Source organism: Accipiter gentilis, chromosome 3 (genome assembly GCF_929443795.1).
Source record: "Accipiter gentilis chromosome 3, bAccGen1.1, whole genome shotgun sequence".
NCBI lineage: Eukaryota > Metazoa > Chordata > Aves > Accipitriformes > Accipitridae > Astur > Astur gentilis.
Genome location: NC_064882.1, coordinates 14,783,884 through 14,800,423, shown reverse-complemented (window position 1 = coordinate 14,800,423; position 16,540 = coordinate 14,783,884). Strand labels below are relative to the sequence as shown.

At 40.9% G+C, this 16,540-nt stretch overlaps 1 protein-coding gene across 1 annotated transcript; it reads right to left on the bottom strand.

Annotated features, from left to right (window-relative positions):
* Positions 1 to 355: 355 nt before the first annotated feature.
* On the bottom strand, positions 356 to 16,314 carry LOC126037463 (general transcription factor IIE subunit 1-like). Its single transcript, XM_049797781.1, has 5 exons — positions 16,185 to 16,314; positions 5,205 to 5,684; positions 3,600 to 3,801; positions 2,858 to 3,084; positions 356 to 2,453 (listed from the first exon to the last, which is right to left on the bottom strand). Exons 1-5 carry the CDS (start codon positions 16,297 to 16,299, stop codon positions 2,062 to 2,064), a joined length of 1,416 nt encoding a protein of 471 aa, XP_049653738.1. The 5' UTR covers positions 16,300 to 16,314; the 3' UTR covers positions 356 to 2,061.
* Between the last annotated feature and the right edge of the window lie 226 nt (positions 16,315 to 16,540).

Genomic DNA, 16,540 nt, shown 5'->3' with positions numbered 1-16,540 from the left:
TAGAAAGGAAGAAATTTAAAAAATTTTAAAAAACAGTTAAAGTCACTACCTAATGAAGTCTCATAGCAAAGGCGGAATTAGGATTGTAGAAGAAATAGACTGGAAAACTTGAACCAGAACAAAAATTTTCTTCATTTTTTCAGATCAGAGTTACTAATAACAGTTAAGTCCTAAAATTGAGCTAGAAATATCCTGAATAAGCTATCTGCTGCATTATAGAGATCCTATTTACCTTAAACACCAGGCTTCTCAAATTAGTTGAAGAGCAATGGTCATCTTTAATTCAGAATTGTCTTCCTTTGGAGGTTAGTTTCCCACAGCATATAGCCATATTATTACACTGTCTCGTGACAGTGAAGCCTAAACATGCCTCAAGTTTGAATAAAATAAGAGTGTGGTTCTTCTGTGATTTCTTTTTATAGTTTGTTTGTTTTGAGTGTCTCTGGATTTTATGAGTGAATTTTGAAATGGCAGATTACAATCATGTGCCTCTTGTCTCCAAAGACAAAAGTATAGCACGAGGGTTGAAGACAGCTTAGTTACTGTGCAGGCTTTAAACTCATGGTGGTACTGTATGCAGAAAAAACTTTACAATTTTGAGGACAGAGGAAATACATTGTGCTAAACCTGTGAAAGGGAAACAAAATTCAAGTGTTTAATCACTAACTTGGCACAAGAATAATTCAGTAGACTTAAAAGAGGACATTTTCATAAAGCAGAACAAGAAGATTTGTGCATATTTGAGAGACCTCTAGTTTATATGGTAAATCATTAAACTCTAAGCTCAAGAAATAGCATGAGCACACACCATTCCTGAATTCTTGCCCTGGAATGGCAATGCATTGAAATGGTATTTCTTTGTCATATTTTCTCTACCCTTTCTTTACTGAATCACAGACTGGTAGAGCTTGGCAGGGACCTCTGGGAGTCCTCTGGTCCAACCTCCCCCTGCTCAAGCAGAGCCACTTAGAGCTGGTTGCCCAGGACTATGCCCAGGTGGCTTTTGAATATCTCCACTATGGGGGACTCTACAACCTCTCTGGGCAACCTGTGCTAGTGCTTGGTCACCCTTACAGTAAAAAAGTGGTTCCTAACATTCAGAGGGAACCTCCTCTGTTTCAGTTTGTGCCTTTCTAGTCTACTTTCATTATCCATTGCTCATGTAGTAGAATTGCTGAAGAAGTTAAGCTCTCTCAAAGTCTGGTGCCAGTCCTTCTACTCATATGTAGCTCAGTTCAAGTAGAATGTATTTTTCCAGTGGTAGTAGAAAAGATCTTGCTTAAAATAAGTACAGGAGACATGAGAAGCAGAGTCTTCTGCTTGATAGATTGCTTGCTTCCTTACCAACCTGGACCAAAGTGAATGTTGTATTTTCCTGTCCAGTATCCATTGCACAGTTCATCACTTCAGCGGCAGTTCTGTGGGGCAATGAGTATAAAGAATTCAGATAGATAGATAGTAATTTTTAAGAGGAAAGTTAAAAGGCCAGAGCTGATTCTCTTCTATAGCTAACACAAATTTAGTAACAGCTCCTCCCTTAAAGGGAGGTTGCTGTATAACACCTGTCTGTTACTGTTGTATAGTGAATGACCTAACAAAACAACAGAATGCACTGGTGTATGGAGTGAAACTAAATCATGTTGGACTACTTTGACTCATTTTCACTACTGGAAGTATCTACTATTTCTGGGAGGAAGGTGGAATAATTGATTTCTTGCAATCTATTGTAACATTGCTTTTGAAACTTTATTTTAATCAAATTCCATTGTATTCTGAAGGGATTCATGCTCCAACCCCAATTACAGCATTCACAAAGTCTAAGCATTAAGACAACAGAAAACCCATAGTAACTGTGGGTTGCTTTTGCTGCAATGCCAGTATTTTGAACTGTAGTTACCTACTACAGGATTACTATCTTGCATAACAGCAAGGAGTTCAAACAAAACTTAACTTTCAGTGGTAAACTTTGAAGAACATAAGTTAAACTATTAGATGAACTGTCTTATTTCAAAAGAAGCCTTCACTCATTCCATACAAGTTTGCATATTCACATAGCAGTATTTATTCAAAGACAGACTGGAACATTTCTTGCCCTACTTTTATATAAGCTTCTCTCTCTTCATTTGTCATGAGAGAGACAAGCTCTGGATTTTCACTAACTTCGCCATATGAACAAGGCTGACCAGCTACCATCAAAATAGGACCTCGTGTTTCCTCTTCCTCCTCTTGTTTGAAGTTGCTGCCTGCTACTTCCATTCCTGCTCTTGAGTGCTTGCCATCTTCCTCAGACTCACTGGTATCACTGCCTGATTCAGGTAGTTTGCTTCTGACAACAGGAGCCTGGTCTGTGCTAGACAATGACTTTGATTCATGGATCAGAAGAGTCTTGATGATTTCATTTTCAGTGACAGTTTCTTTAACACTTTCTTCAGTTTCTTCAGAAGCATTTACTCCTAATACACAACACTGAGTGTTAGAGGTATCAATAGTTACAGTTACCTTAGGCATCCTACATAAATTATTTTTTTCTGCTCTGGATCTTTTTTACCCACACTTTAGAATTCTCTTGAAAGTGCAGACATTTCCAAGAGCTTTCAGCTTTAAAGACGACCACTAATGTTACTGCATGGTTACAGCCAAACATTTCAGGACGTGGTACCTGACCTCTGGCTTTAGGAATACTACTTAAATCAGTCTGAAGACTAGTTTTTAGAAACTAAGATCTGATAGGCACTGGTGCAGAATCAAAGCATTGCTCTATATTCTAAACCAAGCTCACTACATTTTCAACAGGAAAGCTGTATTTAAATGCAGTAAGGCTGCTGAACTTAAGGATTTGCTAACACTTGAAACATACCGACACTATTGTTGGTGCGTGTTGTTGCTCCTTCCACAGTGCTCTGTGACATCCAGATAGGTTGCTTTTTAGCTGCTTTTTCTCTTATTTTCTTCTTGGACTCAGAGTCTTGGACATCAATAACTAAGTTTTGGGTGTACATGTTGCCAGAAGAGGAACTTCTGTCAGCCCATTTTTCAGGTCGGCTGCAGGGTTCCAGCATACTTGACCCCACTTTCTGATCAAAGCTGAATGAAATGTCACCCATTTTGGACAGGTTAAATTCAGCAAGAACCACCCCAGTTCCCATTCAAAAAAAAGACAACCCCCTCTGTGTTTTGTCAGCAGACTAGCTTTGACAAGTGCTTTATACTAAAACAACATGCATTCCCCATTACCTCATCTCAGAGGCAAGTGGTTCTGAACCATTGATTTTTACATGGTCTCTTCAGTAGTGCGTCTCTGGATAAAGCACACTGATAGAAAAACATTACTTTCCCACAGAAAAGGCTATGAACATTAGCTGAAAGAGAAGTCTGGAAAATGATTTCTAAAAGGTAGCAAAAATAAGCCTGTAACTGCATAATAATAATAATTTAGAATGCCTTAGATATTACAGGCTTCTTCATTAAGAAGCTAGCAGTACTGAACAAAGCAGAATTGAGTAGAAAATAGGCTGCAAGTTCAGTATTTCAAAGATTTTACAACTGGAAAGTTGCTAGGGGCTTTATCTTGATCAGAAGTTCTAGGGTTATGTTTATACCTTTCTGATAGTTCTGGTATTTCCATTGGCTGAGGCTCCAGCAAGTGGTACGGCAGAACAATATCTTCAGTCTCACGCAGCAGCACAAAGATAGGTTCAATCTGCTCATTGAATTTTGCTAGCAAGGTTCGAGCATCGTGCTTAGGAAGTGCTGAGGCATCTTCCTCAACTTCAGTGTTGCAGTAAGTACAGCGGAAAGTCTCTGCAATGTTACCCAAATTGGAAATCTTGTGTTCATAGGACACAAGAGATCTGCAGTACCTTGTTAACAAATCCACAGCCTGGACAATTACCAAAACATTCTGACTTTATCCATTTGTTCACATTAACTAGGGAACTCAAGTAAAAAAAGGCTTGCCCTTATTCCCTCTTTCCCCCCCCCCCCTTTTGGAAAGACTGGTATTCACACACTTGCTGTGCAAGAGAGAAATGTCTATATTGGGGGGAAAAAGTTAAGTTGGCTAGGCATGGATAGTAAGGTTTATTTTTTTGTTCTCTGATCTCATCTTTTTTTAGTCCATAAATGTAAGAAAAAAGACATTTGCAAGCATAAGTAGCATCTGGTTTTAGTTGTTAGAGTTGTTTAGAGTTCTGAAGTTCAAAAAGACTCATTTATGGTCAAAGCATATGCTACAAACTTATTATTTATGTCAAAGAAAAAAATAATTAAAGCATGTTCTATTAAAATATATCACCAGCCTCAATGTTTGCCTTTCAGTAACTTGACAAAGTCCCTGCGTTTAGAACAAAGGGATGATTTTACGAAGTGGCAGTACACTAATTTCACCTTTGACGTTTCAAGTTAGTCATATAAAGTTCACTCCCCCTGGCTCTGGCATCCTTTCCAGATACCATGCCCCAGATGTTCACACAGCAGCTGTGCTTACCATATTGCAACATGATGCCATTTTAACTCAATTTGAAACGGTACTCTCTATTTAGTTGTTTTGATTTTAGAGAAGAGAAGCCCGCAAGCTCTGATGCCACTTCTGCTGTGGATGTGTCATGTTGCCCTGGGAGGAGCCTGAACTTCCCCGTTTCCAGCACAGGAGTGACAGAATGCCTCCCTTCTGCTGCTGAGCTGAGTACACTTACTACAGTAGGTGGCTGCAAGCAGTTTTATCTGTCTGTCCACCTCTTCCATCAGAAGAGTTGAACACACAAATGGATTAACTAACACATTCAAAATGGAGTAAAGCGAGTACTGTATTCTCATTTCCATACGAGGAAGGGGTACTCACAAGATTTGGATGAATAATCTTAAACCGGGTTAAGCATCTTGTTCATAGCAAAGCTGAGGCCTGGAATCCGATTCCCAACCCCAGCTTGTATATTCAAGATTATTCTTCCTCTTGCTTGGCCTGTTCTAGAGAGACAGCTTTTTCCTCTTACCCTCACCTCCCAGCTTCTCCTGTCCCAGGCCCTTGTCCACCAGCAAACGAGAAGTATATCCTAACAAACATGCTTTTATTGCAAAGTTCGCACAGGAGCCAATTTTGTGCTATCAGAGTTATGCTTTACGATAAGAGCAAATAAACAATATAAGCAACATACCTGTAAATACATCAAAGAGCTGATTGCAAATAAACAATATAAGCAACATACCTGTAAATACATCAAAGAGCTGATTGACTTCCAGGTCCGTGTAAGCGCTGGAGCAAAATGGACATCTAAAAGAGGACCTGGTAGTTGAATCCCGCTCATCCGCTTCTATTTTCCGACGTACATGATCCAGTTTGTATTTCACCACATCCACCAGCACCTTGTAATTGATGTAGTAGTAATTGTGCCTGGTGCTCTTCCCATTAGGCCCCGTTTCAACTCGCATGCGCAGCTTCACAAACTTGTCTGCCTTGAGCGTGTTGAGGATAGTTCGCAGTTGTTTACGTTCATACTTTAGCAACTGTAACAAGTCATCCTCTTTCACACAGGGGTAGCGGATCAGTATATCGAGGGCCAGGGAGTACTCTACTCCATAGAAACCACGCACTATATATTTGGCCAGGCGCTTTAGGGTTGCTGGGACCTCTGTGATAATGTTTTGCTCTTCCATCAGGAGCTGAACCACTGTCAGAGAGAGAAGTGCTGTACAACAAACAGAAGGGAGGTGAGCTGTAGTGAACCTTTCTTAACCCTCACGGGGAGGTGTAAAGCAGGTCATTTGCTGCGCTTCACTTCTGTAAGAGTCTTCACTGAATAGATTAATGTAAAATCCTTAACCCGCACCTGGATCTGGGGAAGGTATCAATAGATATCAGAGATTACCTAATCCTTAAATACAATAATTACATCTGAAATATTCATGTCCTCTTATGTAAAAGCCCACAGAAGATGTCGAGGAAAATGGGTTACAGCAAGTTCGTAACAATCCTCTTTACAGAAGACAGCACAGTTAACTTGCATGTCTAGGTCTGCGTGAAGTATCTGTTTCCATTCATGGCCAGCCAGGTAAGGTCCGAGTGAACACTACATGCCTTCAAAAGCAAAGGTCAGGACACAAGCTGGGCAAGAAATCTTTAGCTTAGTTCATAACAATATGTGGAATAGATGAGACTGCATCTCCCTTTGTGGCAAAGCCACAAGAGGTGTTTCAGCACCCTTTAGTTTGCTGTCTGTGATTTCTCTGCTGCATGCTGTGGTCAAAGGCCTAGCAAAGCTGGGGCACAGGATGCTCCATCTTCTTTGGCACCGCCCTCATTCAGTACAGGGTGTTTGGGGCTGCGCCTACTTGTTCCACCACACTAAATCACCAGGGAACATCTGTAGCAGAACATTTTCCTCCTCAAGTACTCTTCTCCCCTGTAGAAATAGGGCTTCTGGCAACAACCAATTCCTAATCCCATTAACTAGAATGTAGCTAATTTTAATCAGTAAAACTGTCCTAAATGTTTCTTATGAATAAGGAGTGGAGGGAGAAGAAAAAAATTGAGGTATGTTTCCGTAAAGCCACATCCCAAGCCCCTTCTTTGAGGCATGTTAAGATCCTAGAGTCATATTTGATACCACAGCCTCTAGCCAGACTGCTTTGCAGAGACCCATGCAAAGTGCAGCCAGGTGTACTGTGCCAGTGTAGCCACTGGATCAGAAGGTGGGCGGGTAGTGGGATGGCATGTTATGGCATGGTACATTGCCAGCACTGGCATCCATGCTGTGGGGCACCTTGCTCGAGCCCAGGTAATTGCATATTGCTACATAGAACTTCCAGGTGACCTTCATCAGAAACCATAGTTAAACAAGCAAAACCTATTTGCAATAGCCTAGTAGTTGAGCCATGATTAAACTTGCATCTCACAGGGGAAGCACTTCCTTTTGGATAAACTAAACCAAATGTAAATGTGCTGGTCTGAGGCTCTGGAAACCCGGAAAGCCATAGCACCACAGTGAGCTAGATTTCCCACAGGAAGAGTGGGGGAACACTAGAATAGGCTGTCCAGGGAGGAGGTTGAGTCTCCATACTTCAACTGGACAATAGCCTGAGCAGCCTGACCTTGCTTTGAGATTAGTTGTGCCATGAGCAAGGGTTGGACCAGATGGCCTCCAGAGGTCCTGTCTAACTTAAATTCTTCTGTTCTGTTCCAAGAGAGTTAAATTTGACCATAGTAAGGAGAGAAGCTTTGGGAATGTCAGCCAGCTCCTTGACAGTCCTCCTCAGACTGTAAGAAGAGCATTTCTATGCTTTTTCCCAAAAGCCTTGAGGAAGAAGCAATTTTATAGTTTTACTCTTTCACTTCTCCTTTGTCCTCATCCTCAAAAGAGGCTTAGCTACAGAGCACGTGACTGTCAAGTGTTAGCAGGGCAGCGTAGTTCATTGCATGGCTAGACAAGCAATATTCCCTTCTGCAGGCAGGAAAGCACAGGACCTTGAGTTTGTGTTCAACCAAGTCTCCCAGAAGCTAAACCCTGTTCTTGCTGTGAGTCAAGCCCTAGCAAGGGTAGGACATGCCATCTGTGTACATGCGTCCAGACGTGTCTGTGGTGGGACAGGGACACACTCTAGTCAGGAGTCAGGTACTCCATCTGCCGAAAAGAGAATAGGAGTTTAATAAAATCTTGCTGACTGCAATCCCGTCTCCACCTCTTTCCCTGATGGATGAGCTACCTCAAGTTGCCAGTGCATATTCTGCTAGATAAAAGCATATGCAGACCTACTGGATAATGAGTTAGCAAGCGTGGTGGCTATCCTTAAGCCACTCGACCATGTTTATGCCCCAGCTGTACTCAGCAGGCAGTTTTCCTTTCCCTATCCACAGCAAGGGCTCTTTGCTGTTAGAGCTGAGTAGGCTTTCCTTTGAAGTCAGGATAAGGGTATGCAGAGGAGATGATCTGTATGTTGAGAATTGCCAAGAAGCTTCAAACAGAGAAGCCACCAACGCGCAGGACAGCTTGGATTTACTGCTCTTGACCCAGGGCTCTGGGCTGGATTCCCACATCTACTCTCCAGTGGTTTAAGCCCAGGGTCACTTGAGCATAACCCACAAGATTTCTGGAGCACAGACAAACATCACACTTCTTCCACAGAAAAATACGCTAACATGCTAAAGACTTCTCTTTCTTCCTCTTTCTGGCCGCACAGATTTGGAATTTGTTTCTGTGCAGTGGCTTATACTCAGCAGGAAGGAAGGATGGACAGTGTCCTGAGCCAGCCCCAGCTCCAGAGCTCAGGAGCATGGCTTTGAGTCACCTCAGGCTCTGGAGAGCACCAAGCCTTGCCCTTCTATGTTGTGGGCAAATAGCCCACAGAACAGAGGCACTGTAGCCTCCAGTACAGGCCCAGAGGAAAGCAGCCATCATGTATTTCTGTAACCCTGTCCAGCCCTTAAGTGCAGCCCCAGCATTTGTGCTGGATACAGTACCAGTCAAGTGCATTAGTCTGTGCTAGCATCTCAGAAAGGGCCAAGGTGCCCTCTGTGTGGATTAGTTTTATATGAACACCAGTTGGATTGTGGCACTATCAAAAATAAAGAACAAAACCAATTCTGCATCTTGTCCTTGGCTAATGGGGGCAGAACCCTGACACTTATAGGACTTGCATTAGGAGCAGGTTTCATGACTTTTTTTCTTACCCTAAGTCAAATACAGAATGAAGTAATTTCAAAGGGAGTGTGATAAGTAGATAACATCATTAAGGAAGAAGTAGGACCTGAAGTGTAAGCTTGAGGTTTGCTGACTTATCAAGTCTCTGGATGACTCCTTATCCCAGACCTGCATCACATACTTGCATCTCTAAAGCAAGCAGTACTTTGAAGTGCTAGGAAGTCTGGACTGCACTGAGCTGCTTCCGAGCACCTTGATGTTAAAAACTTTTCAGGTCCAGAGTCTTACAACAGTGTAAACTATTCAGGAAAAGAAAAATAAAAAACAAGCCCACACTCAAAAAGCCCACCACACCCACACAATAGAACCACCCCATACATAAACATGTAGTGTAAATACTATTAATATATCCTGGGAGACAAGTGGAAAGCTTTTTTCAAGAACAAATCCATAGAACTCACTGTCCATTTGCAGTGGAAATTTAGATACACAAGCCTTTGGTTCAATGTAAAAGGAAACGGCTTTCTTTTACAAAAATGGCTGAGTTTGCCCTGAGTAAAGAATATTCATGGAAAATAGAGACCCCTCAAGAAGTGTTCCTTTAAGCTACAGAAGGGCCAAAACTGTATGCATTTTATAGTAAAAACTACATAAACTCAAAATGGGGGGAAACATTCTCTACAGTGCTTTGGTGTATTTGAGATTGTATTTCTCCAGCCCATTTTGAAAAACCTCTCCATCTTATAACTGTCAAATCTGAAGCCTTGCAGTTCAGGAAAACTGCTGATTTTTAAAAGCTGTTGTATAGTTTTCAGTTCACAGGCAGCAGTTCTCCTTTAAGAGGAGCTTGAGACCACCCTTACCAAGGAAAGGAGAAAGAAGAGGAGCAGCTCCCAGCAGAGATAAAAGAGCTTTAAATAGGAAACTGCTCCATAGCTCAACTGCAATCTGCATCAAGGAGACAGGTATTTTGCTACTTATGTAGGTTTTTTTTTTTTTTTTTTTTCCAGCTGATAGCATGTACGGACAAGATACCTTACAAGTCACAGTCTAGCTTTGACCTTTAGCTGCTTTTAAAGTACCTATTTTTACAAGGGTAGGAGCTACCTTCTTATTACATTGATTATTTTTAAGATTATTCAGCAACTTAGATGCCTGAGAAGCCCTTCTGCTTGTAGTTAACATGGAGCCATTATAGCCTTCATTAAGGAGAGAGGAATGCAATACCTTGTTTTCCCCATAAGCAGGAACTACCTTTAGGATCCTCTTTTTGCTTTGGGAAACCTACACAGAGTTGCTTGTTATGCTGGCAGGCAACTATCAAAAGCAGAATTTCAAGTTAACAGGCATCATATAGAGCAAGTTCTGCAAGGTTTCTCTGAAGCCAGTTGCTTAATTAACATTTTACTTGAACTGCCTGAGAAGGCAAACTACCCATCTCACACTTTAAAAGGCACTAAACCAGAAAGATTTACTAAAGTAGTCTTTTGTCAGACTTCATCTAACTATATCATTTGCAAGTAAGTTAAAAACCTCACCATTACCTCTCTTGTATCGGCAGAAAACTTCAGGGTGATAACTGTAGAACAATCACTCCCTTCCTAAAAGTTCAAAGTAGCTGCAAAACAAGCTTAAGTATTTTCCAGCCTTTTCCTAGACCTATCTGTGATAAGCCCTAATTATCACCAGCTGGAGCAAGAGGGTCCCCAAATCACATTTCATTAGCAACTGAGTGAATTCAGCCTCGTAGACATTGCATTATGATGAAGTTATAAATCTTATTGCTCAATGAAATCCGCCTACACCAGGCAAGGACTGAAAATGTAAGTGACTGTAATCTTTGATTAGTGTTTTCATTAGCATGACTTTAGAAGACTAAAAGTAACATATTAATTAACTCTTTTGTTGTTGTTGTAAACCAAATATTTAGTACAGGTAATTTACATAATTTTTTAGAAGCTTTTGTAACCAAACCAACCTGGAAACTTGAATATCTTGTAAAGGAAAAAGCTGGAATTTATACGTTTGCCAGTTTTTTTTCATTTTTGCTTATTAATCTTTTTAGGTGGTTTATGTATTCAAAAGGAAACAAAAAGCAGTTTTTCAATTTTTCTCCAGAAGACAAAGTTATGGGTACTATTATTTCCTTTTATGGGTTAGACATCTGTGTTTAAAAACAATGTTGAAATAAGGTTGCTAGACATTGTACAGTCCAAGGTTAAAATGCTGAATTCTGTTAGGATTGCAATCATCATATTCCATCTCAAATCTATGTGTATTTCATGGGGTTTTTATACATGCACAGTGGAGGCTGGTGTTTTGTGGTGATGTGACTTAGGTCTCCTTGGTACGTGCTGCAGCATGTACTGTGCTTTTGTTACTGCTGTTCGCTGCTGGAATTCTGACTCTCCAACTTACCTGGCACATGAGTCCATGGAGAGCCCTAAAGGTGGGAGCACCTTGTCTGCATAGGACAGGTTGTGGGACTGGCATCTGTAAATGCCACTACAAAAGGTAGTGCCTCTGAGAAATAGTCAATATCAGAAAAGAAACCTCATATTTTAGTAGCTGTAGCAAGAATTTAGATTTGAAAATACTTCAAAGGTTTGAGACTGCAGTTTAGAAACTGCAGGAACAGGTGACTATAAAAAAAAAAAATCCCTGAGCTTAGCTGTGCTCTTGTTTGTGATTTATAGTAGCAGGGATCAGTTTCATGCCTTATGCTGGGAAAAACCATGCTACTGCTCTTTTTTTCCCATCAAATAAGAAACTATTCGGCAGATATCCACAGCTGAGAAGTATAATTGGCATAAACCTTCAACTGCAAATTAAAAATGTTCACACAGGTAAAATTAATCAGATATACCTCATTCCATATAGTGGTTCTCAAGTATGCTCCTTTGTTGTCCTGTTACATTAGAAAATGCAAAGGAGCAAGACTACTTGCTCGTACCTGTTGGGTTTAGTCTCTGGGAAATGTTTACAATGAATAATACCTGTGGGTTTCCTCGCCGACTGTTTTGAACAGGGAAAGTGTCATGTAACCTCAGCGCTGTTATTCATTCTACAGTCCTCAGCCCGCCTGTGGAGGTGTGGAACCAGATCACAAGAAAACACAAAACAGCTTTCTAAATTAAGGAGAGTGATGGTCTGGCTGGTAACACCGCTTTCAGAAACAGGAAATCACAATCGCCTGCGCAAGCTGTGGCTGACAACACAGGGGTTGTTCGGCAAGGACAGTTAACCTCCACATAGCAGAAGTAAATCTCTGTAGCAAAGGTACTGCTCAGCCAGGTGTCTGCCTCTTTGGTGGCTGGGAGGCAATTCTGTATGGGTTTATGCTGTGCTGCCTTTGTCCTGTACGCTCAGAGCAGGAGTGAAAATTGCACCACCACCCCCCCAAAAAAAAAAAAAAAAAAAGAAAAAGTGTGGTTTGAGCAGGTATTTCTGACTGCGGGAAGCCCTGGCACCGAGGGCCGTGGGAAGCAGGATTTGTGCCGGTATGTTGCTGCGATATTGTGTAACAGGGACGTTATTGAAAGCAGGAGCTTGAGATGGGGACAGGCAAAGTCGCCTGGCTTCATTTCAAACCCATTTGGATGCCTGGGATGTTTATCTTGAATGGTGTGGGCATGCACTGCACTTGCAGGCTACTTGATGCAAAGGAAGCAGATAATCAACTGAGCAGTCTCAGGTTGGAGAAATAGATTCTGATCAGAGGCTGAAGGAGAAAATTAGTGGGTTGCTGCTTTGGGGGGCAAACATATAATCAGGATCCTCACAGAGGAAATGCAGTATGTTCTACCTGTTGGCAGAGCAGAGGTTGGTGTAGATGACCTCGTGGGAGGCTGTGATGTGCACCTTGGATAGATGGGAGCTGTTATAAGTTGCTTTATTGTCCTCTCCAGGTGACCAGCTGCTGTTTCCCAGACAGGCACATGGAAGCTGTGTTCTGCTGTATCTGGTATTTTCCACACTATCTGATACTCAGCCCTCAATTTTAAAAATAAAGTTTCTAGCTGTCTAGTTCATACATTCAAGAACTGGAAAATGAGAAAACAACAGGATTATAGTAAGTGCCTGTATGTAACCTGCTGCCCTGTACACACAGAGCTCTCAATCACACCTCTCCTCTTTTTCCCCATGCTGGCCCTTTCACAAAGTCTCTGCCTCAGCCAACAAGCTGGATGTTAATGTTCAGCACTCATGTGTATGACCCTGAACCCTGCTTATTTTGTGAACCATCCAAACCTTGCACTGAGGTGATTCATTTTCTTATCAGTTTTCCTATGGCACTCTCCCTGTATTACTTAATTCCATGATCCTTGAAGATATGCTGGTATTGAACTAAATCAACTTTGTTTGAGGGCTTTAGACCTCTTTTTGGATTAGTTTATGTTTTAATCTTACCGATATCTAGAAAGATAGAGGATATTGTGCCTGTGTTACATATGGAGCTCTGAGGTACAGAATTTGATACCAAGATTGCTGGATCGTTTTAAGAGACTAAACTGAGATGTAAAAAATGATATGTTTCATAGCACTTTATATGATTGCAGCATACCTCCCTCTGTCTTGACTGCTGTTGTGATCAGTATTTCCAGAATACAATCACTGGTATCACAGACTGGGTACTGGCCAAATACAACCTACTGGGTTGCCTGTGCAGCACCTGGCAGAAATGGGGTGAGAATTCAGTTGTCCCAGTAGGTACTTAGATGTGCCTGGTCTGTAACACCATCCTTTCTCTCACAAGGCTTTATCTTATTTACTGTCTTGAAAGCTGGAACAAAGCAGAAGCCTTTCTCCTTTATTATGCCATCCTCATTCATCACAAGAACGCAGCCTGTCCTGTGCAGTGAGTGAAACAAGGGATCTCTGTAAAAGGAATTTTGGGATCATACAAAGAGACTGTATCCCATCCAAGAAGGAATGGGAATGAGTGGCTGCTAAGCTTGTATGTTTCACAGCCTTAATATACATTTAATGTAATTTATCTTGGTTTTAAATCTAAAGAATGGTTGCTTGAGATAATAAGTATTTTTAATTTCTATATTCTTTTCTTCGAGGCTCAGTTTAGATCTACTGTCTCTCAGCATAATTTGAAAAAATGTGGCAACAGCAGCTACTAACCACATAGGCTGCTGTGGGTGGGGAGGCACAGTTTGGTTGGGGTTTCAGATGACAGCAATGGAAAGAATAATTTAGGAATTAATGGGGTCAGTGGAGGAGTATACTGCAGTTGCTAGATCTTCATAGCTTGCCATTCTCAGCTGTCTTGCTGTTCTATTTTACTTCTTTCCTCTGACATCTCCAGACCCTCTGGCTCCTGCTCATCTCTTCTTTTTTTTTTTTTTTTTTTTTTTTCTTTTTCCTGTTTTCCCCCTCTTCATCTAGTTGCTTCTACTTCTTTTCCCACATGGTTCATGCAGAAGGGATACCTTCTGCAGCTGGACGTGGCTATCTTAAGAGAACTGTTTTCAGCTCTCAAGAGATGGTGCATGTACACCTCTTACAGGAATGCAGAGGTAGCATTTGGGGAACTAAGTTGATGCAAATTATATGTAACTACATAAAGGTTTAAATACTGGTGTAATTCAGTTGGTGGGTGTAGCCTGAGAAAAAGCTATGTCTAATCCAAACCTGTCCAGGTACTTGAATTAAAGTTCTGCACTAAAAACAAGATGGCACTTCAGCACTTAGCTAGAACCCAATGCTTGTGATCTTTTTTTTTTTTTTTTTACTACAGAGAAAAAAAATTATTATTTTTCTTAACAAAATGAACCATTTTCACTGAAATATAAAGAGGGAAAAGTCTAGGGATGAATTTTTTTGTACGATGGGTATCTGCCTAATAGAAAAAGCTTAGCAAGATCATAAGAAAGACAAGACTAATAGTGGAAAACCTTAAGCAAGCCTTATGACTGGAGTTACCTTAAATACAGAATACCCAACAGAGGCAGCCTCACTACTGGGATTATCCTATTGCTTGCACATAACCCTTGAGCTAGGAGAACAAACTTTGCAAAACAGATTAGACCGAGAGAAGTTGTCCCATATACAATTAATATAATTCAGAGCTGATTCACTGTAGATCAGAAAACGTCCTGTGTACAGTGCTTCTTGGTATGTAAACACACTAACTCCTTTATAATTATTGTCCTCTCTTCTAAGTAACAGAGTGTGGGAGCAGACTTAGCTACAAAAGGCCTTTAAAATCTTTGATACCTCAAGTTATGATGCTCTGAAAAACGGGTAGGCAGACTTAGAGGGAACAACCACATCATCTGCTTGCTACTTGATACCAGTATTTGGCCAATCAGTATGTCGTGTTTCAGACTCTTTCAACAGTCAAAGGCAGCTTCTTATAAAAAGCATAAATATCTGGAGTTTTCTTCCCAAGGCAAATTGTGGTTTCTGCCACTGCTTTCGTTGAGCATTACTCTTTCTGGCTCATCTTGTTCTTCTGGTGCAAAGGATGAGAAGTTTTGCTGCTTGGTGAGCTTGGGTGTGCCTTTCTCACCAACACTTTTGGTCCTCCAAAAGCAGGAAAGTCCATCTGATGATCTGTGGCATAAGCAGGTCATTTGCCAGCTGTTGCCACTAAGGTGAAATCCAAGATTTTGAGCCTTCTGTTAGCATTTCTTTCTCCTTCCACCTGTAGCCCAAAGGGCTGGCTGTGTGAAGGTGGGACAGGTGTTTGTCCTGGGAGGGAGGGGTATTTTGTTGTTAGTTGTGGTGCCTGCCTAAGGTTCTCGGTTGCTCCCTGTCAGTCCACTCTCCATCATGCCTGCTTGCTCCAGCTCGAGTCTTCTCTTTACTCTTCGTGCTTTCCTTGCAGAGAATTTCCAGGACATCTGTGGGTGCTGCTCTGGAGTTTTGCTTCAAAGCAAAGCCTTAACTTGTAACTGACTCTAATGCAAACTCACTCGCATACGTGTTCCAGAACTACTGCTTGGTTTTGTTACAATCAAATTCCTTTCCTGGATTCTCCTGTCCTCGCTAGCTGCCAACATTTTGCTTTTTGACATGGGAGATGCCATTCTTTCTTCCCTCTGAAATTGCATGGGGCTTCACTGCATGGGTTTCTTAAATTGTAGAGGTATAAAATTTTCTTGGCAAACTGACATTTTTTGCATTTAAATGTCAGTGCCCAAACAAATGCTTTGTCTTTCTTGTAATGCCTTATTTAATTAAGTTCAGAATAAACTGGATTAACTCTTTGTATTTACATTAACAGTTAAAATCTGCTGGAAGCTAAAATACTGAGGCTGCTCTTCATAGAACTAGACCATGCACTAATAATAAATGTTTGTCTTGTTGCTCACATTTGTTTAATTTTTTTTTTTTGCAACCATTTGATGATTTTTCACAACAGAACTAGGAAAGCTATGTAAACCTCTTATTTAAACTTAAAAGAGAAAATACATACAGTTGCTTACTTGACCTGGGGAAAAAACAAACCTAAAAAAAATAAAAATCAGACCGCCCTCTCAGTGGTTGTGAGGTACCTCCACTACATGTACAGCAAATGAATATGAAGAAACATACCTCTTTTCATTTCTTGGGTCTTTCTGTTTAAAAAAACCAAAAAAGCAGGTACATTAAATTCCAAAGTTGCAAGTAGTTGTATATGTTTCTTCAGTGAAATGGTCTTATCTTCCATTACAGTGCCTAGGGCAGCAGAAGCAGGGGGAAGGCAGTAAACTGATGCCAAAAATAGATGTCTCTATCTGTAACAAGAGCAAATTGAACTTTTTGTCAGGCTTGAGAAAACCTTCAGAACAAGTGCTTTTGGAGTTGACAGATGAAGGTTAAATCAATAAGCAACCACATTCATCACTTTTTCTATATTAAGACAGACACAGTAAGACAGTTGTTGGTGTTTTTGTTTTTCAATAGTTTTG

Bases quoted from the DNA above. Each gene is read 5' to 3' on its own strand.
- LOC126037463 (XM_049797781.1), bottom strand. From the start codon at position 16,299: ATGGAAGATAAGACCATTTCACTGAAGAAACATATACAACTACTTGCA. The intron at 3,802-5,204 runs GTATGTTGCTTA...GTAACATTGCAG, and splicing joins GCTCTTTGATGTATTTACAG to AGACTTTCCGCTGTACTTAC. The intron at 2,454-2,857 runs GTATGTTTCAAG...GTTGTGTATTAG, and splicing joins ACGCACCAACAATAGTGTCG to GAGTAAATGCTTCTGAAGAA.